The sequence below is a fragment of the Callithrix jacchus genome, chromosome 1, assembly GCF_049354715.1.
Source record: "Callithrix jacchus isolate 240 chromosome 1, calJac240_pri, whole genome shotgun sequence".
Lineage (NCBI taxonomy): Eukaryota > Metazoa > Chordata > Mammalia > Primates > Cebidae > Callithrix > Callithrix jacchus.
In genome coordinates this window covers 181,180,817-181,207,576 of record NC_133502.1, presented here as the reverse complement: position 1 = coordinate 181,207,576, position 26,760 = coordinate 181,180,817, and the positions used below count along the sequence as shown (strand labels likewise).

The window sequence follows — 26,760 nt, the reverse complement described above, 5'->3', positions numbered from 1 at the left end:
GGAAGCGTAGGTCTTTTGGTGGAGACTCTGCAGGGTGGTGTAAGCACATTTACATGAGGAGGGAAGGGTCCTTGCATGAGTCCCATTTCCCTGGTGTCTGTCCTGAACACTCACTTGTGGGGGGCTTGGGCCGGGACTGCTGCCTGCCTCATGGGCTTGCTGTAATCATCTTAAACAGACATCAGAATCAGGGTTATTATGTTGCAGTCATGCATTGTTCTTCCCAATTTCTGTTTGAGGAAATGCTCTACATTGGATAGCTGTACATGAACTATTTATTTGTCTTAATGCAAAAAAAAGAAAAAAGTATTAACTGGTTGCAAAGTGTGCATTGGGAAGCAGACTTGAACATTTTTAGAATCCAAAAGATACACTTCGAAATACTTTCTGAGGAGGAGGAAGTGTGTGCATGTTTGTGCCTGAGAACGTGAGAGCCAGGCAGCGAGGCGTTAGGAGGGCTGAGGTGCCGCAGGGCAGGTTGGAGAAGGCCAGGCAGAGGCTCCCAGCAGCTAGGGCCAGCACAAATGGCTGCCTGCCCTCCTAGACTGAGCACTGCGGTGCTCACCCAGGCAGTTGAATGGAGCAGACAGGGCAAGAGACAGGTTCCTGGGCCATCGCCACCTCTGTCTAGATGCTCAGAACTTTTGCTTCTGCGTTCATTAGACTTCTTTGTATGTGTCAACTACTTAACTTTTTTCTGCCTCCCCTTTAAATGTGTTTCTAATGAAAATCATCATTGGTTTATTAAAATGTAAATGCTTCATCAGAACGTGTATTTCTTAGATCAGGCATAAGACAGTTCCCTGAATTTATTTATTTACCTGTCTCGTTTCATACTAAGGTGGGGTGATTCAGATGTGTTAATGGACCCATAAATAATCATAGTAGGTTTGCTTTGTTCCTCAGAAGCAGCGATTTCTGAGGAAGAGGAAGAAAGCCCTTTTAAACTGTAAATCATTCGAGTTCCCTCTCAGCTCCTGTTTGCTTGGGGCGTATGGTCCCCCACATCGCCATGTGGACACGTAGCCCATGAGCCTCACTCTGGCTGGAATATCAGCACATGCATTTGAGAACACTGCCTTTCTGTGGCATATTTAGCTTTTTGTATTCCTGACTGCAAATGGCATCATTCTTTTTTTCTTTCTCTGCTTCAAGATTTGATTCCAAGGTCTGGTGTTTCTTTTACTTTTGTGTTTTTCCTCTTTTTTTTGAGAAAAAAAGTGATGAATAGAAGCAAATCAGATAGAGAAAAAGATGGGACTGGGTTATGTTTTCACCTTCTTTCAGGGTTTCCGGCATAAATAAGAGGCAAGTTCAATATCCATGCATTCCTCTCTCCTGTGAAAAATAGATTTCCCATGAAGTCCTGGGCACTCTCCTTCCGACTGCTGCCCTTTCAGAGCATGCGCTGCCTCCTCTGCTTGACTCTTGCTGCTGTAAAAAGACTTCACTCATCCATAGGGCTGTGAGTTGGCAGCAGAGAGAGGAAGCTGAGGGGTGAGGGCTGGGGGTGTGCAGGGAGGAGATGACACATTTCAGGTAAATCGCTGTCAGAGACGTGACATTTTCATTCATAGCCTTGTCAGAGTAACCTTTGGGGGAAAGGGGGAGAATTGTCTTCTCCCACCTAAGAGGTTGCCATTCATGTTTTAATTTGCTGTTACATTTATAAAAAGAACTTACAACAAAATCATTTGTCTTTTTATGATCTGTTCCTCACCCCGCCCCGAGCTCCTCCTCCTCTTTCTCCCTGGGAAACTCTTTTCAGCAGTGCACATTTCCTCCTTCATCCCTGACATGCGAGGCTCTCTGCTTCTTACATTCAGATGCTGTGGACTTGTGGTCGATTGGATGAAGCGGAGGTTTTCCAGACTCCACCACTAGGCAGCTCTGACTGTTGTGTTCTGGCTCCTTGTGGCTTCTGTTCCTGAGTGAAGCCCAAGTTCTTGTTTCATTGCTTGGCACACAGCTCTGGGTTCATCAGAGATCCCTTGGTCTTCACCCCTCAGTAATTAAGAGACAAGGGTAGTGAAGCTCCTCCAGGGTAGAAGAAGACGGAGCAGTGCTGCTGTGGACAGGCTTTGTGCTCTCGTTACCCTCACAGGGTGTTTACCCCACAGTGGAGGATGTTTGGCCACCCTTTTATTTCCGTTTTTTTTCCTCTTCGGTATAAAAAGACTAAAATGCTTTCTGTTTCATTGCCATCTGCTCAAGCCAAGGGAGTTGATCAGTGAGCGAGCACACTTGTTTGGTATTCAAGATTTATCAGGAAATAATGACACAATCTCTATTAAGGAAATTCTAAATGTAGCCTATTTTAAATTCATCAGGGAGGAAAGAAATTGTCAGGAATATCATCCTGTCCCTTTAATATCATAGAGGTCCACTTCTCAATTCCTAAGGGTTTAGGAAAATATTTCCTTTCCTAGAAGGTGTCACTTCTACTTCATGTCTAATTAGCTCAAGAATAGGTCAGTTTTATACATCAAGGTCTTTGGGTGTTTTCAAAAGAGCAGAAAGTTTACCTTGCTATGCCCTTCCTTTTACAGCGTTTCTGAGATTAAGATGGAAGATATTTTGTGTGTTCTGACGAGAGATGATTGTTTTAAAGGGAAACGATGGGGAACCCAGGTGAGTTTTATTATTTATTGTGCTTGCTGCTAACAGACGTGACTCACTTCTTGATTTGGGGTAGTAGAGACTTTGTGTATGAGTTATTTCCTCTGTCAAGTAAAACATTTAAAAACCATGAACATTAGATGAGGCCAAATCTTTTTTTTTTTTTTTTTTTTTCTTATTTTTTTATTGCATTTTAGGTTTTGGGGTACATGTGCAGAGCATGCAATACAGTTGCATAGGTACACACATGGCAGTGTGTTCTGTTTGCTTTCACCCCTTCACCCACATTTGGCGTTTCTCCCCATGCTATCCCTCCCCACCTCCCCCTCCCACTGGCCCTCCCGAGGCCAAATCTTGATTGTTTTTTTTCTCATCTTTGCTTCTGGATGTGTTTGCTGCTCTTATCCAGTGAGTGGGCTACGGTCCATTCTGGAAGCCTGCCAGACAGCAGCAGCCACCCCAGAAAGGAAGTCCAGGCCAGAATGAGTCTGGAGGCAGCGTCACATGCTCAGCCCTGGTGGTCCCTGTCCAGATTAACAGCAAGGACGCTGCCTAGACCTGCCTATCCCAGACAGCATGGAAGAAATAAGGATCTCTGTGTCTCCTTTCAGACACACTTAGTTTATCCATTTTTTAGTGTGTGTGTGCTATCCACAGAGGAAGAGTAAAGTTGAGATCATTAAGAAGAAAAATTTTTATTATCCGTGCAGTTCCATATGGAGATTCCGAGCAGGTGCAGACAGCCCTGGACATCCTTTCCTCCTCCTTCTCTATGGCTGCACCCTGACTAGACCATTATTCCCTCACCCCACCCCACCCCTTACTCAGTATTCCGTGTGTGGGTGCAGTGTTGCTATATGTAATTTTTTCTGTGGGCTATTAATTACTTGAATATTTTACATTTGTTTTTGTATGCCTGAGGACCGACTGGAAAATCAGGGCCATATAGATCACGCTTAAGAGTTTCTCTCATGCTTTAGCCTGTGCCTGTATTTGGATCAGTATTCTCCCTGAGCAGGGAGGGACCCATTTCACTGGCCCTGACTTAAGTTCTCTTGTTTTAGAGAGCATCTAAGGAAATGTATGTGACACAAGGAGAGGAAATAGCCAGAGTCTCTATTAGCAAAGTGTGTGTTCTGAACCCAAGACTTGGCTAGACTCTTTCCGTGCATGGGCCCATTTAATCTTCCTAGCCATCCAGGAAGGTAGCTATGGCCCCAATTTACAGATGAAACTGAGACTTAGAGAGGTTAAGGAACTTTCACAGGGGCACACTAATATTCATTAGTCATTCTGGGATTTGAACTCTGAACTTCAAAGCACACATATTTAACTGTACACCAGTGTGCCTTTGTTAGTACAACTAAACCAAGACAGTTGAACTGAATTGTTGTTGAAATAAGGCAATGTTAGTCGTTTTTAGAGGTAAAATTTGATCAACAAATTGTACCACAGCAAAGATCCCTGTGAACAATAAGAGCTATTAAAGACTCCATTGGTCGTCAGGTTACCTTCAGCAAGTCAGATGAGACACGCAAGACTCTGGACCCTCCGGACCACCCTTTATTAATAGTTTGTTGTTGGGGGAGTTGACCAGTGACCAGGCACATCTTCGCTGGTCTTGGCGCACTTCCGTTCTTTTGGAACTATTGTAAATTCTAGTTAAGGGACTCTTTTGGTTTCTTTTTTAATGCTTCCCCGGATACTTCATTATGGCTCCAGGACCACTCTGTAGGATCGGCAGGGAGCAGATGGGAGCTGTTCAAAGAGGCAGCATAGCAGAGTGGCTAAGAGCGTGGCCTTAGGGTCACGTTTCTCTTCTGTCACCAGTGTGTGACCTTGGGCAGGGACTGGACCTTTCTAAGCCTCAGTCTCTTTTCGGGGAGGCAGGGTAGCAGAGTGGCTAAGAGGTTAGCCTCAGGGTCCTGTTCCTTATCTGTCACCAGCATGTGACCTTGGGCAAGGACTGGACCTTTCTAAGCCTCAGTTTCTTCATGTGTAAAGTTGAGATAAAAATAGTGTTCTTCTAAGGACATCAAAGGATTATGTGAGAAATAGTCCTGGAGCCCAAGTAAAAAGCATAGGACCAAAGGGCATTTTTTTTTTTTAAATGTAGTCTCACTCTGTCGCCCAGGCTGGAGTGCAGTGGCGTGATCTCGGCTCACTGCAACCTCCACCTCTTGAGTTTACACAATTCTGCCTCAGCCTCCCAAGTAGCTGGGATTACAGTCACGCACCACCATGCCTGGCTAACTTTAGTATTTTTAGTAGACATGAGGTTTCGCCATGTTGGCCAGGCTGGCCTCAAACTCCTGACCTTGGCCTCCTAAAGTGCTGGGATTACAGGTGTGAGCCACCACACCCAGCCCAAAGGGCATTTTTCATTATTACTGTAACTTTCATGATTATTTGTAGTCATTCCACTTAGTAGTAGATGTGGAATTAAAGCCCAGACTCAGGGACACGAACCACAGGGCCCTTTTTTGCTGTATCATTAATAACTGGAACATTAGCATCTGCCAGCTCTCCAGAAATAAGAGCAAGTAGTACAATTACAAAATGAGATAGTGAGTTTGATCAAACCTAGTCTCAGGTATACTCTTTCTGGGTCTGGCTTTGATGTCAGCCTTTATCCCTGAGCACAGATCATTTCTCTCTGGGGAGTTGATCGTTGTGTGTCTACACAGCGCAGGGAAGGTGTGGAAGGGCAGGAAGCCTCTCCTGAAGGACGTGTCCCCAAAGAAGGAGCGGAGCAGCTGCATCTCCCTCTGCTCTTTCAGCAACAAGCTACAGTCTTTTTTTTTTTTTTTTTTTTTTTTTTTTGGTAACGTCTGCCCTTCTGTGACCTTGTAGCATAAATGCTTCTCCTTAAGCCTTTTCCCTGGCTTGAGGCCAGCCTCAAAGACTTCCTGAGACTTGAGGAGTGGCCATAACTTCATGAGTAAGAGCAAAGTCCCAGAGCTGACAGACGTGAATTTGAGTTTGAATCCTTGCTTCACAGCTGGTAGCTCTGCTACATCAGGCAGAGTATCTTCTCCCCAGTCTCAGTTTTTCCATCTGTAAAACACATGATTGTTGAGAGGTTTAAATAAAATGAGGCAGACAGTGCTCTGTCTAGTTCCAGACCTTACAGATTCTTAGGTCTGGAAACTCTATCTTATAATCTCGCCCCAGCTCCTGCCCTGATAGATAGTAATGAATGCTTGGATATTTTTAAGGTTTGGTGATTTTTTTTTTTTTTTAAAGAAAAAAAGGTGCTACGCAAGGTTGGACTTTCCTAACTTAGAACGCTAAATTAACCATCCTTCGTTCTGGGTGTCCTGCTGGTAAAGACTTGGCTTGCTGAGCCAAGTTTCACTTGAATTGAGAGGAAAAAGAAAAACTAAAATAAATTGACTATGTTACTAATTACCACATAGATACACAACCCGAGAGGATATTTTATGTGTGTGATACGTGTCAGTAGTGAAAAGAATAAAGTAGATGCTGGATACAACTTTTAATTCTGTTGTGCATAAGAAATACCTTGTGTCTTCATTGCTGTCCTCAATTTGAGCAGTTCTCTAGCCTGTGAACTAATGCCAGGCATGTAAATGTGGGTTCAGTAGCGAGGCCTTTTATACACACAGCCAGACACCTCATTACAGCGCCCCTCTCTTTCACCCAGCGCAATTGAAACCCATGGTAAATGTCCCTTTGGCACATACATTTTTGGGCTTCTGTGAACAGAAAGAAAGCGAGTGAAGCATCTGTAAAATGTATATTTCATATTTAGGTATATAAAATATATATAGCTATGTCTGGGTGTGTGAATGTTCACCTGCCTACAAAGAGAATAAATTTGATCTTTCAGCTTTACCGGGAAGCACTCAGAAGGTTCTAGGGACCGTGGCGGTAAAACTCAGCTTGGCAATAAAGTGATTAAAACAAAACCCTTCCATTTAGCTTAAAAATACCTTGGAAGTTGGCGGTATCAAGGCACAGGCTTTCACAAAAACCCACCTTTCCTACTACCAAAACTTTTTATAATGCAAATGGTCCAGCCTAATTATCTTAGACTCATCTGCTGCTTCTTGGTAGGTGTGAAATCTTCATCATCATAATAAACACACACCCAACCATGTTTCTCCTATAGGGGTTTTTGTCCTATGAAATATACCTGTAAATTTATCCTAACAAAGGAGCTGTTGCTGGCATTGCGAGATCTTAAAATAAGTTCAGAGCCCCCTGCTCATCCTTTCTGATGGTCTGTTTTTTTCCAGGATCAGTAGGATATTAGAGACAAAGGTGCATTGCGTGCGGACGGGTGGTTGGAAATGTGTTTTTCTAAACTACCTGTGGTCCGCTAGTTGCCAGTTAGCTTCATTAACCAGTACTGAGTCTGTGTCTTTGAGGGTGGGAGAGCCAGTCCTGCCGGGTATTCGTGTGCCCTCAGGGGTTTGACCCGCTCTCATTACAGGCGCATTTTACCTGTCTGGGGCTGAGATGGTGCTGCACAACTCTGCCCCCTCTGTCTTCAGTTTAAATTTAGACTGTCCTCCCCAGAAGACAACTGAAAAATACCTCATTCATTCTCAAGAGGGGCAATTTTAAAATAAGGTATTTCTGGAAGCGGGGGTTAGGGAGGAGTAAGATATTTTTTCCTAAGTATTGTATATTGTGTTTTCTGTCATTAACTTTTTCTTATATTTTACTAAAACTGACCTCATCATTTCAAACCTGTGAACCTAGTTCTATCGTGTTTCTCTCCCTACATATTTCACTTATATACACACTCACATTATATATATGTAATTTTTTTTTTTTTTTTTTGGTTGGGAAGAAAAGATGCCTCATTTTGAAACCTAAAGGGGGGAATAAGAAAAGCCCTTTGTAATATATTGCCATATTATCACTAAATCCCCTGACAGTTGTGACACAGAAGCAAGTCACCTGTCACTTAAGCTTGAGGTCTCTTTAATTTTCTCCTGGAATTCGCACCAGGCTGTCTTTAATTTGAGGCCTTTATTGGAATTCTGAAACCTCTCTGCCTCCCTGGCTCTCAGATCTATTCTGAGAGCTGTTACAGAATGTATACAATAACCAACAGAGGGATTCGGAGAGGGCTGGAGCTCTGTTTATTTAACACTCTAGAGGGATTTTTGTGCTTATTCGGTCCTGGCTGCCCGGCTTTCAATATCTCTTTGACAACCATTCTGCCCTTCTCATTAATTTTAAACAGTTAAAACACAAGAAAAAGAGGGAAAAGTTTTCATTATTAAAGTGCTTTACTTTTTAATAACAGAGGATTCTGTCCGCCAGGGGAAAGGGCATCCTCGCTAATTTCACATTCATATTAAAAAAAACACACACAGGGAAGGTGACAGTTGCGCTGCTGAGGTGGCTTAACGAAAGGAGGGCAGCAAAAAAAAAGTTTGCATTTCACATCAGTTAAGAGGGTAGAAAAAAAAATCCTTGTTAATGACAATAGCAAATGTCCACTTTGGTAACACAGCTCCTGAGTGACTCTTCTCCTGACATTTTAGCGGATAGAACCCTTAGGGGGACCTTGTATTGTACTGTGAAATCAGCGAGACTGTCATCAACCAAACAGGTAGCAGGAATGATTTGACTAAACTCAAAACATTTTCAGGTTGTTAAGTCTCTTAATATAGAGATGAACGTCGATCCAGAGAATGAGGCTTTTCCTTTCCTCCTCTTTGTTCTTCCTCTTGTCAGCCTTAAAGGCGAAAGAGAGGCTCGGGGAGTCTTGGTTAGGCCAGATGCAAAGTGCTCATACCCCGTCCTCTACAAGGTTAAGCAGCAGGACCTGGGTCTCACTCTGGATTTTCCCCTGGGGCCCACATTGGGGTGGCGGGCGGAGGTGAAGGCACCAGTAGCACACAAGTGATCAGTGTCACTTGGCAGGTTGGCCTCATTGGGTTATAGAATCTGTGTTCTCCTGATTTCACATTCAGTAGAAAGCACTCATGTTTGTTTTAAGATATTGGAGACAAAAGCCACTAGTTTTTAGCAGGGATGTTTTAAAAGGAAATTTTCTTTCTCTGGTACTGTTGAAGATGAAAAGAAAATAATTGTGTATTTTATTAACATTTTCCACCTGTAGGGTCTTTGCATGCACACAGATATAACTTCTTACACAGGAACGATTTGCTGCAAAGATCCAGGCAGTCTTTGAACATGGTTCCCTGGAACAGCCCACTCACTCTTTAATAGGTTCCTGGGAACTCAGCACAGTGGCCGTGGGCTGGAGGAATGAATCTGAAACACTAGAAGTCTGAACCGGTCTAGGCACTGAGGAAGCATGCTCTGAAATTCCTGGATAGGGGTAACTTTTTAAGGCAGAATTTTAGGCAGGTCACCGTGGAGTGCTCATGAAGAGAAATGGTCAGTGTTCCACTGATGCGCACAAGGGAAAGGTGAAGATTTGTAGGAGATCCAAGATCCATTTGAAAACAGCTCGTGTTCAGTGATGTTTAACATGTCTGAATTGGACTTGGAAAATTCCATAATGTCTCCAGTGGTCTTTGATTTTGAACATGCATGGTAAGAGGTCAGGAAGAAAAGGAAGTAAATAAGTAAATAGACCTGATCTCGCTCATAAAGCCATCCTCGTCTTTACTTGACTTTAACATCTCTACAGCTCCTTTTTTTCCCTAGTAATATTGAAAGGATTACCCTTTTTGGCCCCTAGCTGGTTACTGTGTGATTTTACTGTTATTAAATCTATTATAAACTGCTTCATTATTCCTGACTTTGACTCTGTCTCTCCTTTAATCCTTCCGTCACCCTTTCAGAAATCCCATGCTGTTGGCCCCCAGGAAATCCGAGAGCGAGCCACAGTCTTGCAGACAGTATTTGAAGATTACGTGCACTCCAGCGAGAGGAGGGTCTCCTGGGCAAAGAAAGGTCAGTCGATTTCCTAGGTGTTTGTGGAGTGGATAGCCCAGCAGAGTGCTGTCCTCTACCTTCACCCACATACCCCCACACCAGTTGAGAGACCCACCTGGGGATCTCTGCTCACCAGCCAAAGCCTTCAATCTCCATAATTCTGCAGGGTTTGGAAGCAGGCACGGAAGGCTTTAAAGTGATATTGAATGTTAATTTCGTCATTCCCTATGTTTTGCACAAATGAGGCTTTATCTTGGCTTATATCACGACTAGAGTTTTGACCCAACAGCTTTGATCTTAGGGATCTGATCTTTCTCTTTCTTTGGAAACCAGATAGAAGAGATGTGACACGTTCGTAGAAATACTTGTAGAGATGGAAATTGGAGATGAAGGCCAGAGCTGGAAATATTAGACCTAAGTGGTTCCTATTTGAAGGCACAAAATAAAATGAGAAAGAACAGTACCGAGGAAGAGCCACAGACCATGAACCCAATTTCCAGGAAATGTATAAAAGAGTTTAGTATTGATTTAATATAGACCTTTTGTAGGATAAATTGGCTCCTGGGATCACCGTACATTAGATGTGGACTTAGCAGTTCACTTTGAGTAATTAGCAGTGTATGGCCAGAGGGGGTTTAGAATCACTGCTGCTTTTTGTCATGGGATGTCCTGGCCAGAGGCTGACCCATGTCCAGTGAGACTTACTCCATGCCGGAGGACGCACAGGTTTTTGTTGTTGTTAGTTACCTGCTATTTTGTGAAGAGTGCCAGGCTGGCTTACCAGTATTGGAACACTGTAGCATCCTTATTTTATATGTAGATAGAAATATTTTGAAAATCATTTGACAGATATTTATCAAATTGGGCACCATTCTGAGTGCTTAGAATACATGCGAAAGCAAAACAAAAATCCTTGCCTTTGTGAAGCCAACATGTCAGTGGGGTGCAGGGGCAGCAGACAGTGAGCATAATAAACATAATAAATTAGTCTGTTTAAAGGTGACGAGAGCTATGGAATAGGTAGAAGGAGATGGGGAAGGGGAAAGGGTGACATAGCAGAGGGCATATTTAATGGGGTCAGAGTGAGCCTCATTGTGTAGGTGATACTTGAGCAAAAGTCTAACGTAGGATGGGCCCCATGGCTGTCTAAAGGAACAGCTGGTGCAGAAGAGCCCGAGGAGGGCAGTGTGGATGGAAAGGGGGTGCTGGCCAAGGCAGAATCACGTAGGACTTTGCGTCTTTGTCGGAATGAAGCGGGAGCAGAAATGTGGTGTGATCTGACCTGGGTTTGAAAGGGATCACCTGGCTGCTGTGCCAGAATAGACTCTAGCTGGGTGAAAGCTGGGAGACTGGTTGAGGAGCGATTGTGGTCACCAGGAAATAGATGTTAAAAATGAGTTAGTCAGCAAATACTTTCAAGGACCTATTACATACCTTTAGCACATTATAATTGTGATTGTTGGTTGTCATCATAAAAAATCAGAACCACACAAGGTAAAAGATGAAGTCTCAGTAACTGCCACTGTATATACTGTATAACCTTCTAGACTTTTCTCTAATAATGTCCTGTCTTAGCATTTCCCCTAAGTGAATTCAGCAATCCCAAGGGTTTTCCTTCCTTGCTGCCTCTAGAGGAGTATTGTTCTATGTCTCTCAAGAGGAGTAGGGTCTTTGTCACAGTATAACTTTACAGAGTTTAGACCTTTGTTGAAAGTTAGGCAAGTTCAGCTGGCTGTGCAGTACATAACAAGGTGTTGTGCTGCTGAATTTCAGGGCTGGTATCAAAGTTGCAATGGGAAGAAATAAATCAAACCCACACTGTCACCTTCAATTTTGGTGTCAGTGATGCCTCAGATATTTTGGCAAGACTACAACTATTTCAAGGTGTCCGAGTCATTGGAGCAGAAGTTACAGTTAGTAATTCTTAGAGAATGTGGTTTTGGGTTTTCTGTCACCATCATTACTTCTGAACTTGTTAATACCAAGAATCAAGCAGAGTCACTTGTCTGTTGTCTAAGGAATATTGGAACAGGGTCTCTTCCCAATGTTTATGTACCATGAAGGAAATAAATGTATCATGTCTCTTACTTGCTAATCGATTTCCACACCAGATTGATAATAAGCTGGGACAATACTGCCTCTTACAGAGCTCAGACAACCCATTTCAGACATAAGTCTCGCCACCATTCCTTCTCTCCTGAGTTTTGGAGGCTTGAGAGAGTATACGCATATATGCCACCCTAAAGGTATTGAATTCACAACATAGGAACAGCCACTGCACCCCATAGGTGGAGACTATCTTTTGCATGTCGATCTGCATATGCAAATTCCCCTCGATTGACTTGCTTCCCTTTTATGCCATTTCAGAACCCACCTCATGAATAATTAACAAAGCAGCTGGCTTTTGCCTTGACGGCCGAAAACTAGATAGAAACTGAGCCAAGTATGTATTTGTTTTCCTTTCGCATTTTCTGACCCAGTCATTGTTAATAACCGGCATTAAATTGTCAGTTTCCAGATGCAGTTACCCCTTTTTTCCTGAGTTCGTGCATCTTTTAGCTAGGGATTCAAGTTGTAAAAAGAGTGGTAAAGTAAGTTGGAATTCCAGACTCCTGAACAAAAAATGTGGAAGCTAGAGTCCTCCACCTGCAAGTGACCACTGCTCCTGGGGCTTCATCCTCTCCATCTTCAGGTCTCCTGCAGAGCAGGAACTCCACGTGTAGGATTTATGCCTGCTTGGAAGGGATGCGTCTCCAAGTCTAGAAAACCCTTAGCAGTGATCACAAGTCATTCTTCTCCCATCAGTGGGGTCAGAGCTAGGCTGGGCACGTTACCAAATGCTTTGTCTTTAAGAGAGTAACAGGGAACCTCCTTTCTTCCATCCTTTCTGTAGCTGTGGCTGTTGGTGTTGGGTGGGACGATGCATGTGCCTTTATTTTGTACTGAAAGGTGCTCTTGTGGGAGTGGGGGCTGTGGTTGGGAGGAGCGGGGATGATCTTCACCTTCCAGGCTAGAGTTTTGTTTCTTTCTCCCTCCTTCATCTTACGAGTCATGATAAGATACCACTAGTTTCTGATCCAGATGTCCAGGAATGAGAAACGATGATGTGTCCGTGTGAGATACTTTAAAACAGATTTCTCCTAATTCCGGCACCTTAAGTGGTTGGCAAGAAAGGGGAATCAGTGACTATAAAGTACTGAACTCTAGTGGCCTGCAGCTTTATCCGTCACCCCAAATAAATGTCGACTTTCATTACTTCTCCACTTTCCGCTTGTGTGGGTCCCATAGCCCCTGTTCCTTCTGCACATTCTAGACACTGCCGACAGGAGCCGCTTCCTGCTCCTTGAAAGGTCCTGCAGACAGCTGCTGCAGCATCAGAAATTCCTGTTTCTCTGAATTATCCAAACATAGGAGTCCATGCAAGTATGTGAGGACAACCAACTGTCGCTGTCCCCGGTGAGACGGGAGCCTTGAGGACAAGGAGGTTTAGTAAAAATATGCAGTGTGAAATGCTGCCTGGCCAGTTGTCTGGGGAGAAAACACTTCCTGCCACATCTTGGCAAACTCATTATCCCTGTAAAGCTGTTAGCTGGGCACCTACCTCTCCTGGGGCAGACACTCTCAGCACTCAGCTCCTAGGATTGGTGGAGAGGAGAGGAAGAGAGGTGACCAGGGTGGAAGCCCAGGGACTCATCTGCTTACACAGAAGAGAGGTCGGGAATGAAGAGACCCAGACTGGGGTTTGGGTGACTGAGGTTTTGAAAATGCAGTCTCTTGGTTTGGCTTTGGCATGGCTTGGTTTCAGTCTAGTTTTTTTAGACCAGAGTAAGTGTTGGGGGTTGAGGAGTAGAGGCTGGAATCTCCTGGATCACGCAGCAGTAGAGCCTTCCTTCTCAGGGCTTGGCTCTGGGTCTCTGTGTCTGGTGGTATCAGAACCCTCCAAATAGTACAGACCATTTGAAATGTTAAAGATTTTCCTTGAAAAAGTCCCTGGTTATTAAAAAGGGGAGTAAGCACAGATTTAAGAGTGGGGTACAGAGGACTTGCCTTGGTTATTATTGCTCATCGATTGGGAAAAGGAGTTCACTTTGCTCAGTAAATAGAGCTTTGATGGATTCCCCAGGATCCTTCCAGGAGCTGATCTGCTAAAATGACACTTTTTATTACTGTTCATAAACGCCGATCTCCAGGTGCTGCTGGGATATTATGTTTAAGCTGTGGGCAAACTTGCCAGTCCAGTGGCTCAACAAGGAGGGTGAGGAAGCAAAGGCTTGCCTCCATCAGACAGTGGGCTGGGCTCTGGCTTGGCTGGCAGAAGAGCAGGGTTGGAAGTGGAGAGAGCAGTGACAGGGATGGCGGGGAGAGCTTTGCAGGACATCACCCTCCTTCCTTGCTGGAGTGAGAAGCAGGTGGATACTCGAGTTTTCATTGTTATTTCTACATATTCAAAGGGGAACCCAGTCCGTGAAAATCCTTCCTCTAGGGAGTGCCTAGTTCAGGAGACCATAGTTTCACCCTCCTGGGAGTGAGTCTGGCCCTTTTCTGGTGGGGCTGGGACCTAGAACAAGGACCCAATTTTCTTAATTTAATTTTTTTTGAGACAGAGTTTCACTCTTGTCGCCCAGGCTGGAGTGCAGTGACATAATCTCAACTCACTGCAACCTCAGCCTCCCAGGTTCAAGTGATTCTCCTGCCTCAGCCTCCCGAGTAGCTGGAATTACAGGTGCCCGTCAACACGCTCAGCTAATTTTTGCATTTATAAGTAGAGATGGGGTTTCACCATGTTGGCCAGACTGGTGTCAAACTCCTGATCTCGGGTGATCTGCCCGCCTTGGCCTCCCAAAGTGCTGGGATTACAGATGTGAGCCACTGTGCCTGGCCGCTTTTCTTAATTTTAAAACAGGACTGAAACTGTCCTGATGGAATGTTTGATGAATTAACCTAAATTTTGTCAGTCCTCAAGGGACCAGTTTAGAGACTTAGTAATTTTCTTTCTCCTTTAAAAATTTTTTTCATTTCCTTTTTTACAGTAAGTAAGCATTGTATTGAATGAGTAAGAAGCACTCTATTGGTTAATCCTGGATACTTTTAGAATGAATTTGGTTTTAAAATCCTATGAGGAAGGCTGGGTGAGGTGGCTCACACTTGTAATCCCAGGCACTTTGAGAGGCCGAGGCAGGAGGACCACTTGTGGCCAGGAGTTCAAGACCAGCCTGGGTAACAGAGTAAAACCCTGTCTCTACAAAAACAAAAATTTAAAAATTAGCCTGTAGTCCCAGTTACTCAGGAGGCTGAGGCATGAGGATTACTTACTTGAACAGGAGTTTGAGGCTATAGTAAGTCACTGCACTCCAGTCTGGACAACATAGTGAGACCCCGTCTCTTTAAAAACTTTTAAATTTAAACTGAAAAAGTCTGTGAGTACACAAGAAATTGTTATTAGGGATTGCCTATGGATAGGGGAGCTGGAGGTGGGGCTTGCGGTGAAGGGGGCATTGGTGGTAATGTCCTTCATTCATAGTAAACATGACAGTCGTAAGAAAGCCTTTTGAACTTTGTGAATTTTGTAACACTAGCATACGTTAACTATTCACAAATAAGTACAATTTAGTTAGGAAAAATGTGTTACTGTACATGTCTAATGATTTCCTCGTTTTCATGAGAATGCGGTGTCCTGTGTTAATCATGTCTTCACCCTTCTGTCTTTTCACTCCTTTACACAACAAATGCCTACCAAGTGCCTGCCGGCCACCAGGGGCTGTGCCGGGCCCCACCCTATTGGATTGTTAGATGCTCTGTGGCAAAATCGGAAATTTTATCCGGCATATTCAAGTAATAATGGTGGCCCCCTGTAGGTTTTTCCTTTTTGTTGTTGTTGAGGGATTGAAGAAATACACAGTAGTCTGCATTTTAGTCATTTATATATGTTGTCATTGTCCTGCTCATGTTTCGTTGCCAGAAGATAACCATTAGGCCAGGTGCTTTGGAGCTTGGAGACCCTGGTCCTAACAGGCTCCCTCCCCGCTCCCTTTTCTTTCAGCTCTGCAGTCCTTCATCCGAGCCTACACCACCTACCCCAGGGAGCTGAAGCACATCTTCCATGTCCGATCCCTCCACCTTGGGCATGTGGCGAAGAGCTTCGGGCTAAGAGATGCCCCCAGGAATCTTAGTGCCTTGACCAGAAAAAAAAGGAAAGCAAACCTGAAAAGGTAAGATGGGCTGAATGTGTCCCGTGCCGAATGGCTGCATAGCAGCCGGGGCTAGAGAACTCCGTTCACATGAGTACTGGTGAGATGATGTGCTGGGTGCCCCGCTCGCCTCAGCTCTCCTCTCATTAACATCTGCCCTTCTCCCAATGCAATAAGCACTTGGAACAAGGAGAAAATCACCTCATCTTGCCGAAATTCAGGGGTGCCTCCTTTTGGGCCCAAATGTGGTGGGGACTTCTTGTAGTCGGGGCTTCGGTTGTGCTGCGGTCCACCCTGGAAAGCATCTGAGATGTGTATGACACACTCTGGTGTGTTCTGTGTGATGAGCCCTGGTGGCATACCGTGTCCCAGTGAGATGGAAGGGCTGGGTGCTGAGTGACCGAGCCTCCGATTCCAGCAACTAGCTCTCTAACAGGCTGGCTTTGGGGTCAGCGCATGGCTCACTGCTGCTGAGTTGCACCTCCAGTGCTGAGCCCTTCCCCTTGCCTCCCAAAACGAGTGTGTTCAGGACTGTCCAGAGGTTCTGGGGAAAGGAAGGGGAGGGAGGGGTGTTGCCCTGTTCACGGCTGGGCTCCAAGTCTGTCTTCACAGTGCTGAGATGGTTTCCCTCAGCACACTGCATTTGTAAAAGGCCTTCTTCCTCTTCTCCAAGACCTGTGTCCTTTTAGTACCAGCCTCAGCCCCTCACGGGAGCCAGTGCGCTTGAGGCCCTGTGAGCTATTCATGTCAGAACTTTGGGGCGGATGATCTCATTGTTTATATGGGAACTGTCTGTCAAACAAATGTTTGGAGCACGGAGACTTCTCCCACCTGCCCTGGTTTCCAGCTTCAATCCCGGAACATTCTGGACGGGTAGTTTGCATTGTTTATCCTCCCTTTTCCACATTAATTTACAAACGCCGCAGGCTCCCCCCACTGACTCTGGGAATCTGCAGACAGGATCACTGTGCACTGCCTGTTCCCACACAATCTCCAACTTCCCTGTTCACCAGGAAGCGTCAGTTGTTCCATCAACCTTGTCAGAGCCCTGTTTCTCTAACTGCCACAGCAAAGACAGAGGGACCACCCCGTGGAGGGAAATGACCACTGGTCTTGGAGTCAGGGAACCTGGATCGAAGTTCAGCTCCATTCTGATGCGAGTTTTGGGCCGTACCTTTTCTTAATGTCTCAGAGCCTTGATCTCAACTACACTACAGAGAAGGAAATCCATATTTTTAGTTACTTCACAGGATTGTTTTGAGAATCAAAATCAGGTGATTTCTATGATCCCAGCACTGTGGGAGACCCAGGCAGGCCGATTGCTTGAGGCCAGGAGTTCAAGACTAGCCTGGGCAACATAGCAAGATCCCGTTTCTACCAAAAAAAAAAAAAAGATTAGGTGACATGGGAATATGTCTTTTGAACCATACAGGGCTCTACAGATGAAGCTCCTTACAAGCTGAAAAGCAGATTCGGAGATAATCCAACTTGACTTCTCTGGGAGCCTTGGCACCTGCAGTGCTCATTGGAATGGACAAAGAATTGCCTAATTCTGTTCCCAATTTTGGAATTTTTAAGATGCTTCTTTTCTGATACTAATAATTCTCACATAGGACAATACTCTAGTAATTCTTTGAGGAAAAACAAACAGAAGCTATTTCCATGTGCTGGTGTACTTCAGTGCCTAGATGAGAGTGGACGTGTCCTTCTCTGGTTCCTTCTAGTCCATTTTGAGGTTTGGGGGTGCAGATCAGGGCTGCAGCCCAGAGAGGTCTCTGCTTGCCTTCTGCCATAGCCAGGCTGTCCTCCCAGAAGGCGAAGATGCCTCAGCTCTGCTCCCACGTGCTCGTGGCTGTGCCAGGATTCTAGGCTGCAGGGCCCAGGAACTGGGTTCCTGTTTTAGGTTCTGCTGTCCCTGGTACCCGTGTATATTAACTTTGATTTGAGTGTGGGATGAAACCATGAGGCTTCCCAGCTAGTGACTGAGAGTAGCCTCATCATCAGAAGCCTGACCATCTTGTCACTATCTCGGAAACGGTGACACTTTGAGAGTGGAGGAAGAGACCTGCCAAATGATTACTGTTAAGAAACACACATCTGGCTGGGCATGGTGGCTCACGCCTGTAATCCCAACACTTTGGGAGGCCAAGATGGGTGGATCACATGGTCAGGAGTTCAAGACCAGCCTGGCCAAGATGATGAAACCCTGTCTGTACTAAAACTAGAAAAATTAGCCGGGCACGGTGGCAGGCCCCTGTAATCCCAACTATTCAGGAGACTGAGGCAGGAGAATTGCTTGAACCTGGGCGGCAGAAGTTGCAATGAGCCAAGATCACACCACTGTATTCCAGCCTGAGCAACAGAGTAAGACTCCATCTCGGGGGGGGGCTAGGAAGAAACACACATCTTTGTTTATTCTTCTCCCTGAAAATAAATGCAATCCCAAGATTTCATAGTTAGCAGATGATCTTCCTTTATGACTGAAGATTTCATTAGCAAGTGTTAATCCAGATAGCAGTTCCTCAGACCAGAGTGCTCAGCTCCTACCCAGATCCTGGAAAGCAGAGAGGGAGGCCTGTGGGCGGGGGAGCTGGAGGCAGCATTGTCCTTACCTTGAGAAGCCGCTAGGGAGAGAGCAGCCCGCCGCCTCCTGCCCCAGCTGACCCTCGCTAGCAGATGGGCACCAAGACCAGGATACCCCTGTGAGCAGGGGATTTAACAGGGCTTTATTTAGGGAAGAATGGGCTGATTAGCTGATAAAGAGCATGTAAGATGGTATGGGGCAGCCTTTGATGTCTGGCTGGCGCGGCAGGGAGCCAGGCAGTGAGTGACAGCAGTGTGTCACAGGATTACTCCGCCCGTGACAATGCTGCTCTCTGTTCTTGCCATGTCCCCACTCTGTTACAGCTACTTTTTCCGTTGTTATGCCCTTCTTTTGAAGGCATTTCTCTTCACACTCCTTAGATCCTCCCCCTACCCCTGCCTTTCTAAGGCAGACGGGCACTCAAGGATACAGTAGGTACCTTTTTTTATTTGGGGAAATCTTGTCACTCCTGGAGGAGGAATGACTTTGCAGCTAATCTGCACATGGACCGTATAATTGTGGTCAGGGTAAGCAGCAGAGAAAACTTGACAGATTCTCCACACCTCAGTCAGGGCTTGAGCAAATGCCAGTTGCTGCTTTTTGAGCACTGGAAAGAAAAGTCCATTAAACCCCACAAAGTGTGAGAGTTATGCTGTGGCCACAATTATTGTTCTCAGCTGAAACGTCTCCTCTGAAATCCATCTGTCAAGAAAGAGAATAGGTTCCTTATGTTTTGTGTGGGTGAATAAAATAATGGCACTAAATTCTCTAAACTATTCTGCATTCCATTTTACGGTGTTTTCTGCATAGAATAATTATATATTATGTGCAAACCTGTGATATCTGCAAACCAAATCCATCAGACTAACAGAAGCCTGTCTCACCTGTCACATGCCAAGTGGGAGCTCAAGCGGGTATTAGAATGGGGATCGGGAACAGGTTAGCTCGGAGGCTGTTCGGCTGGTCCATGCAATGGCAGAGGACCCTTCGTCTCTTACATTGCCTTTAGTCCTTCATTCGACAACTTTTCAGAAAAAGAAGATAAACAGTTCATGGCCCAAATGCGATCTTAATAACCTGGTTTCTGTCGATTTTTCCAGTGCTCAGTTCTGAAAGTGAACACTAACTAAATATCTTCTCCTGCACACAGAAATACAGTCATAGTCACAAAAACTCTTCTGACACCTACATGCAAACCTGTCAAAACAGCCCCCACCCCAGACACCGACATATACATATACACAGATAGTTGGTGCTATTGGTAAAATATTGAATGGCCCCTTAGCAATATCTGTCACGAAAACAGCATTTTTCCTTCCATGAAATGCAGTTCTTATTTTGAAGCTATGTAGATTCAGCAGTTCCTGAGAAGCAAAGATAACATATCCTTCCAAAATCTCCATCTTTCCAGGAGATTCTGAGACCCAGCACTGTCTGCTGGGAGAGGCAGACTTGTGGTGTTTTCCAGAGTGTGTCTGTCTGTCTGTCTGTCTCTCTGTCTAAGTAGTCACACGAGTAGAACGTGTCAGGAACAGTGAGCAGGCACGCTCAGTAGGGCCATGATTCTCTCTCATGTTGCTGCCACTCTGTGGAAAATGGCTCAGTAATAGAGAAGTGATACGCCTTCAGTTACTAGTGTTAGGCCGGGCCCAGTGGCTCACGCCTGTGATCCCAGTGCTCTGGGAGGCCGAGGCTGCAGCGAACCATGATCGCTGTACCACTGTTCTCCAGCCTGGGTGACAGTGAGACACCGTCTGTAAAAGATTAAATTTTAAAAACATTTTAAGATCTTGGTGACACTGTGATAGTATGAAAGAGTGGGTCTGCTGTTTTTAAACCACCCTATTTTGTGTGAACTGTATGCTGTGCTCATGTACTAATCTTTGCCCAGACGATGCAGTTTGTAGCACCTGAGACTGGTTGTTCATAGAGCCTAGGAACATCTGGGACATTTTCATTGTCAGTAGTGAGATGATTTTGTCCCCATTTCCAGCTTCCCCTTTAAAATTACGAGAGAAACAGCAATCTGAATTGTTGGAAAGAAAGTCGTTTTAGTTGTATAAATTTTCTCAAGTCAGCCTAGCCCAAATGTTATGTGGTAGCTCCTGATTTTATCAAATAAGGTATGGAGTCTGAGCTGGGGCTGTCTTACCCTCTTAGTACCTGGTGGATCTGGGGATGCTAGGTTAGTGCTCAGCAGGAGGAAGAGGGAAAGACCACCACACCCCGTACGTCATGTGCCAAGCCCTGCAGAGGATTTCTGTAACCTCCCATACTTCTGAAATTCTAGAAGTCATTTATTTTCTAAAATAAAAATCCTCGTGGAAATCATACACACCAGTCACCCCTTTTTCACCGATAGGACAGGTTCGCAGATACTTCCTGTCAGAATTATCACAAATGCTTCATCACAAAGGCTTCAAATTAGAAATTTTGCAAAGCTCTGGTTTGGGGCGGTTTTCATCTTTGAAGGCCTGTGCCGTGTCGTTCTCTGATTCTCACCCTTGCTCATTCCGCAGTTGCTGGGTACCTGGGAAAAGCTAACTGTGGAATAGAGCTCTAGCTTGAGGAGTCTGTACTCTGCCAGCCCTCTCTCTTCACCGTCTCTTGTTTCTCAAATGCCGACTCTGGGAGAATCACAGTGATTACATCTGGGTTTGATTCACACAGACACCAGGATTGAGTCCTGGCTGGGCCACTAATCACAAATTATCACAAATGCTTCATCGCAAAGACTGTGTGCCTCTGGACAAGTCGTTCCACGTCTCTGTGCCTGGGTTCCCTGGCCTCAAAGGGAGGTACTCAAGTTGCCACTTAACCGTGGGGGTTAAGCCAGAGGAGGAGTGGAAACCTCGTGGTGTCCGGCACAGGGACAAGCCGGAGCACCTGGTGATATCAGCGACCATATCACGTTGCTTTCTCCAGCCTCCGTCATTCTCACAAGTACCCGCGGAACCGAGAGTGCAAAAAGTGAAGTTAACTGCAGCCTTTTAGCACCCTTGAACTTTTCTTATCAGGAACAACCTTGAAAACATGGAACCGAGTCCCTCAAAGCCTAGCATTAAGAAGCCGCAGCTGCCTCTCCCTGTAAAGCAGTATTCTCATCATTAGAGCAGCTTGCCTGCCAATTTTTATGTGGCATTTACAACCTCCCTAATATCACTTAATTAGCTGAAGGCAAACCTGGAATCTTGCCCACTGTGAAAACTTCCTGAATTTCGTTGAGCCAGTTAGCATTCTGTAAAAAGACAGATTGGCCAGACATGAGATGAGAGGCTGGACAAAACCACACTTGGAGACATGAGGATTTCTCCGTGTGAATCTGCTGCACCTGAGTCAGTGCTGATCTACTCCCTCTCAGCTGCGTCCAACACGGTCCATCCCGCCGGCCTCCTCAAATCGGTTTCTTCCCTTCGCTTCCCAAACACTTTATGAATAGCAGCCCTCAGCCCCTGCACTTTATCTGAACCTCTGAAACAGTCTCCCACCGAGTCTTCCTGTGGCCACGGCTCCACAGCCAGCCAGCACCTCCACACCCCTCACCCCATCTTGCCCTGGCTTAGCACCTTTCAGTAGCATCGAATTAGGCTGTGATTAGAGCAAGCCACAACAAACCCTCCTCACAAAGGCCCCAGCCTTTGCTGAAGATTCAGCCTCATCTGACACTCCATTTCTTATCCTCTCCCCAGGGCCTTTACCTGAACATGCCCTGGGCCTGGACCTCTCCTCTCCTCCCTGTGCCCTCCCCAGCCAGGCATAGACACCCTCATGCTTCTGCCCTGGCCCTGGGCTGTCGTGGTGGCAGCTTTGCATCTGTTTGTAGTGTCATTTATACATGTGGTCAGCATCTGCCCCTCCCTGCAAGTGTAGCTTAGAGAACAGGCCCAGCCTGGTTTTAGTTCATCGTACAGATTGGGTATTTCTCATCCAGAATGCTTGGGGACCGAAGTACGTCAGGTTTCAGATGTTTTCAGATTTTGGGATATCTGTGCTGTACAGGTTTTTGAGCATCCAAAACCTGAAATCTGCAGTGCTCCAGTGAACATTTCCTTTTAGTGTTATACATCACGCCTTAAGTTAGTGCCCAGAAAGCTTCAGATTTTGGAGCATTTTCATTTTCAGATTTGAGATGCTAGCCTGGCTGCCCAGCACCTACCACAGAACCTGGCACACAGTGAGTGCTCAGCAGATTTTGTAATAGATGAGTAGAAACCAAAATGTCCTATCATTCTGAGATGAAGTACACAAAGGAAAAGAAAAAGGAATTGTTCTGACATGAGAAAGAGGTAAATCCTTCTTTATTGTGTAGTGAATTCGGAGAACAGCAAGCCCTGGCTGGTGGGAAAGTCGTCCTTCAGAACTCCACTGGCCGCTTGTCAGTCATTCTGACCTGAGAGAACAGGCCTGGGGTTGGAATCTCCTTCCTCTACATAAAGGTGCCCTCGAAGGACAGCATTTCCCCTGCTGATGGCCCCTCGTGGCCCAGCTGCTGGTTCTGCTCCCCTGTGAAGGGGGCCTGGGATCAGCCCACAGAACATAGAGATGAACGGGCTCATGAGTGGGGCCTCCACCCCACCTAGACAAGGCCTTGCAGGAAGACAAGAGCAAAACTGGACCACCAGTAGTAGCCATGAGGACAGATGTAGCAGGATCTGGGGAAACAGAATCTGCTCTAGAAATCTGGGGAATCGTATGAAAATGCAGAGGCCCAGGCTCCAACCCAGAAGACCATGTTTCAGTAAAATCTAAACTTACGAAGAGCAAGATAGACATGACCGTGAACTTGATCCAAGGACAGTCCCTGGGAACTTGAAAGAATGTGGTCCTCAGAGCAGATGAGATGTCCTCCTTCACATGGCAGGGCAACGAGGTGCTGGCTGAATATATCCGGGTTTACAGTTGAGTTAGGATTAATCAGTCGTTTTTTATGTAGAACCTGAGCAAGCTGCACGGATGATAGCCAAGAACATGTTCTCATGGCCTCTGTCAAGGGAAGCAGGCTGGTGCCTCTGAGGTCTATGCTGGTTCTATCTGTTTAGGGCATTTGTATTCAGAAGAAGAAACTCCTCTAGCGTGGAGCAAGGGACTGGAGCACTACTGTGGAAGGTGACTGCATTTCTTCTGAGTGGGGGACACCCAGCATGTAGTCACTCAGGGGCCGTTTGTCAGATGAATGCATCTGTTGGTTATAGAGTTCACGCAGGTCGTGTTCACAGGCAACTCCAAATGGGTTGCACGATGTGGGTACACGCTCCAGTGGGGGTCTGCCCCTTCCCCTTTCGGCACACCCTATGCAAATCCAGTTTTCACTGCCTTACCTTCTTTCTACGGTCAGGAGCTGTGGGCCTTGCTTTAATTGCACTTGTGCACATGCAGCTTTTTACATTTGGCCTTTTGCTTCCACCACGATTTTTTTCTACCTGACACCATGCAATTACCAGCTTTCTGCTTCCTTGTGGAACAAACACACCCTCCTCCCCACCTTGCTAATGAGGCGATTAGAGGGATTTCACAGTGACCCTGAGCTTCCTCCACACCTGGGTCACCTGCAGACAGCGGGAACCACAGGGTGTGCTTTCAGTCATGCAGTCAGGGCTGACAACAAAGAACAGGAACCCAGCCAGCCTCTCCTGGGAGGATGCTGGAGATGGGCACATTCACTGCCGGAGCTGTCCAAGCACTGGAATTAGAAGATGTGGCTGGCCTCGCACGAACTGGCAGATGCCAGATGAGGCTGCGTGCAACAGGAGAGTACCGGCTCTTCCTTAGCTTGCCCTTGCTCAGAGCTCTTCTAATTCATACCATTTGAGAGATCAAGAAAGAACACGACGGTCCCCCAGGTCTCCCTTGCTGCACACAGGGTAGTTTTAGTCATCCCAAGCCACTCCTGTGTTAGAGCCGACTATGTACTCTCTCCTCCAAATCTAACTCTACTTCCATTGAGCTGCTTTCTGCAGTAGGAAGGTATGTGTCCTGGGCCCCTCCACATTCTTAATGGTATCAGAGCCTTTCCGTCTTGTTACAACCTATATAAAATGACTTCAGGTCTTCAGATACGTCAATTTTGGTCCCAGTGTTACAACTACAGTCCAAAATATGGAGTAATGTGTTAACTGCTTAATAGTCAAGAAGAGGGATACAGTTGAGAACCAGCATCCCAGCGCAACAGCATGTGACACTTCGTGCATGTCAGTTTTAAGTGCTCATGGCCATGGTAGCAGCATCTCTCTTGAGGGCTTATGTGTGTTCTCTGCCGAGCTGAGTCCTCCATCCACGTTATCTCACTGAGACCTCACCCAGTCCCTGTGACCAAGGCAGGATCCGCACGGGCCAGTGTAGAGCTTGGAGCCTGGTCTTGTGGGTCTGAGTCGGAGAGACCCTGAAGCCCAGACTCAGCCAAGGGCTGTGTCCGCTTTCTCACCTGCCCCGTCTGGAAGCTGCTGGTTTCTAGACTCTTTTGGGTGAAATAACAAGTATATGAATACAAGGAGATAACTACTCGTGTAGCCAAAGAAGTGGCCTTAAAGTAGGAGATGTTTTGGTTGTGTCTATGGAAGAATTTGGTTTGAAACTGTCAAAGTACCTTCATGATGGGCAGTGTGATGAATGCTTTGGAACACTAGCTCATTAATCCTTTTGTAAGTCAATAAACGAGGACTGAGAGAGCTGAGTACCTTGGCCAAGCTTCCAAGAGTGAGTCATAGATGTTTTCTGTTCTTTGGGGAAATCATTGGAACAACTTTGAGAAGAGATGATCATAAGCAAGGTTTGGATCTGACTTCTTTCCCACTTTCCTCTAGGTCTGGAGGCAGAACGGAATAGCGAGAAGATCATGGGTTTGATCCCAACCATAGCACTGAGCAGCAGCTTAGCTATGAAACGGAGGTGCTGTAGGGTTGTCATGTAGGGTGTGGGGAAAGGTGAGGAATTTGCAGCCTTAGCCCAGTGCTGATCTCAGAGTGGGTGTTTGGTAAACAGTGGTTCCTCTGCCCTGTCTCACTTCCTCTCTTTGATCTTTAAATAAAAGATGGAAACTTCATAGAGTCCTCCCTGAGTCTGCTCAGCCTGGCCCAGCCTGGTCCTGTGGGTCCTGTTGCACCTCTGATGGTTGATGTGGCCTCTGCTAAAGCAGCCCTGGCGTTCCCGTGGCTCCCACTCCCAGGGCTGCCCACTCAGAGACCCAGCTTACCATTAGAGCTGCTGAGAGTAAGCCAGTATTCGCCGCTTTCATTGTCCACCCTCTGGTCTTGTTTCCACTGTTTGGCCTCTGTGTGTACATGATTTGCAAACATAGAAGGTGGTGGCCTTGGTTCACATGACAAAGTGCCACATACCTGATGAGGACCCCTATCTCCTTCCCTTTTCTCTTTTTTGTGCTGTTAATAATAACAGTAGTATTTACTGAATAGGCCATGTGATGAATACTTTAGAATGTTAGCTCATTAATCCTTTTGTAAGCGAATAACCTGGGACTTAGAGAAATAAGTACCACGGCCAAACTTCCAGAATCAGTTCTACAGCCTGTAGGAGGCAGTGTCCGGATCCCTGCTCGGAGGGCCTTCCTTCTGACGTGCCTGTCTCAGGCTGTACCAAGGCCCCGCTGCTCCTTGGTCCTCATGGTTGCAGCTTGTCACCCAGATGGCGAGGCTCTGCCCATCCTATCTGCCCAGGTTCGTTTCAAAGTCTGGTTGATGAAATCATCACACTTACAATGGAGCCTGCCCAGCAAGAAGTACCAGGCAATCATGTTTCTACTGCAGGGGATGATAATGGCCAGGATGGCAGCTCCGCTGATAGGGTCCTCAGCAGCAGCCAGGCACTAGCCCCATGCTGGGTGGCCACCGTGGTCCTTACTGCAACCATGGTGTGACCCTTGCTTTACAGAGGAGGAAGCTGCCCCTGGTGGCACCGCTGTCCACAAGGCAGAGGTGGGATTCGAACCCAGACCTCTGGTTCCAGGTTGAAACTTGCCAAGTAAATCCCTGCCCATTTGCATATGTGACGGTGTATGCCACCCTGCCTTCTAACGGCAAGGCCTGACGCCTGTCCTCGTTCAAGCTCACCTTGCCAGCGTAGGCCCATCCCTTTCTTCTTTTTGCTGCTGTTACTCTGTCAGCCAGTGTAGTAGCTGTTGTTGCAGATGTGGTAGATATCCTCATGATACCATCTGGTTCACTCACAATAATGTCAAACAGGACAGGCCCAGGGGGCTGTGCTCTGGGGTGTGGGCTGGGATTCTGCCCCAAGCTGGTCGCTCTCAGTATTTTCAGTGTGTAATCATACCGGTTCCAAGCACAACTCACTGTTGCCATGTCACCCTGTATTCTCCATCTTAACGGTAATTCATAAGACTTTCACAGAGAATGACAACGTACTGAACTCTCTAACACACTGTAGTCCGTTTTAACTTCATACTGGCCATGTGCCTGTGCATAGGTCTTTTCTGATATACGGGGAGACAAAGCTTGGAGAAAGCTG

The 26,760-nt window shown here is 46.1% G+C and overlaps 1 protein-coding gene across 10 annotated transcripts in view; it reads left to right on the top strand.

Annotated features, from left to right (window-relative positions):
• The window catches only part of DDX31 (DEAD-box helicase 31), a 76,941-nt gene that overhangs the window by 43,370 nt on the left and 6,811 nt on the right, over nucleotides 1–26,760 (top strand). For 4 of the 10 annotated variants that reach the window (XR_013519808.1, XR_013519804.1, XR_013519797.1 and 1 more), the window contains 4 exons: nucleotides 2,550–2,631; nucleotides 9,417–9,528; nucleotides 11,878–11,953; nucleotides 15,551–15,719. Coding sequence is in view for 1 of the 10 variants with exons in the window: in XM_002806535.6 (XP_002806581.4) it covers nucleotides 2,550–2,631; nucleotides 9,417–9,528; nucleotides 15,551–15,719 (363 nt within the window). In the remaining 9 variants the exon portion in view is untranslated. Of the gene's footprint in view, nucleotides 1–2,549; nucleotides 2,632–9,416; nucleotides 9,529–11,877; nucleotides 11,954–12,823; nucleotides 15,720–26,760 lie in introns of those variants that run through there. The other 6 variants (XR_013519805.1, XR_013519803.1, XR_013519800.1 and 3 more) reach the window with 3 other exon arrangements.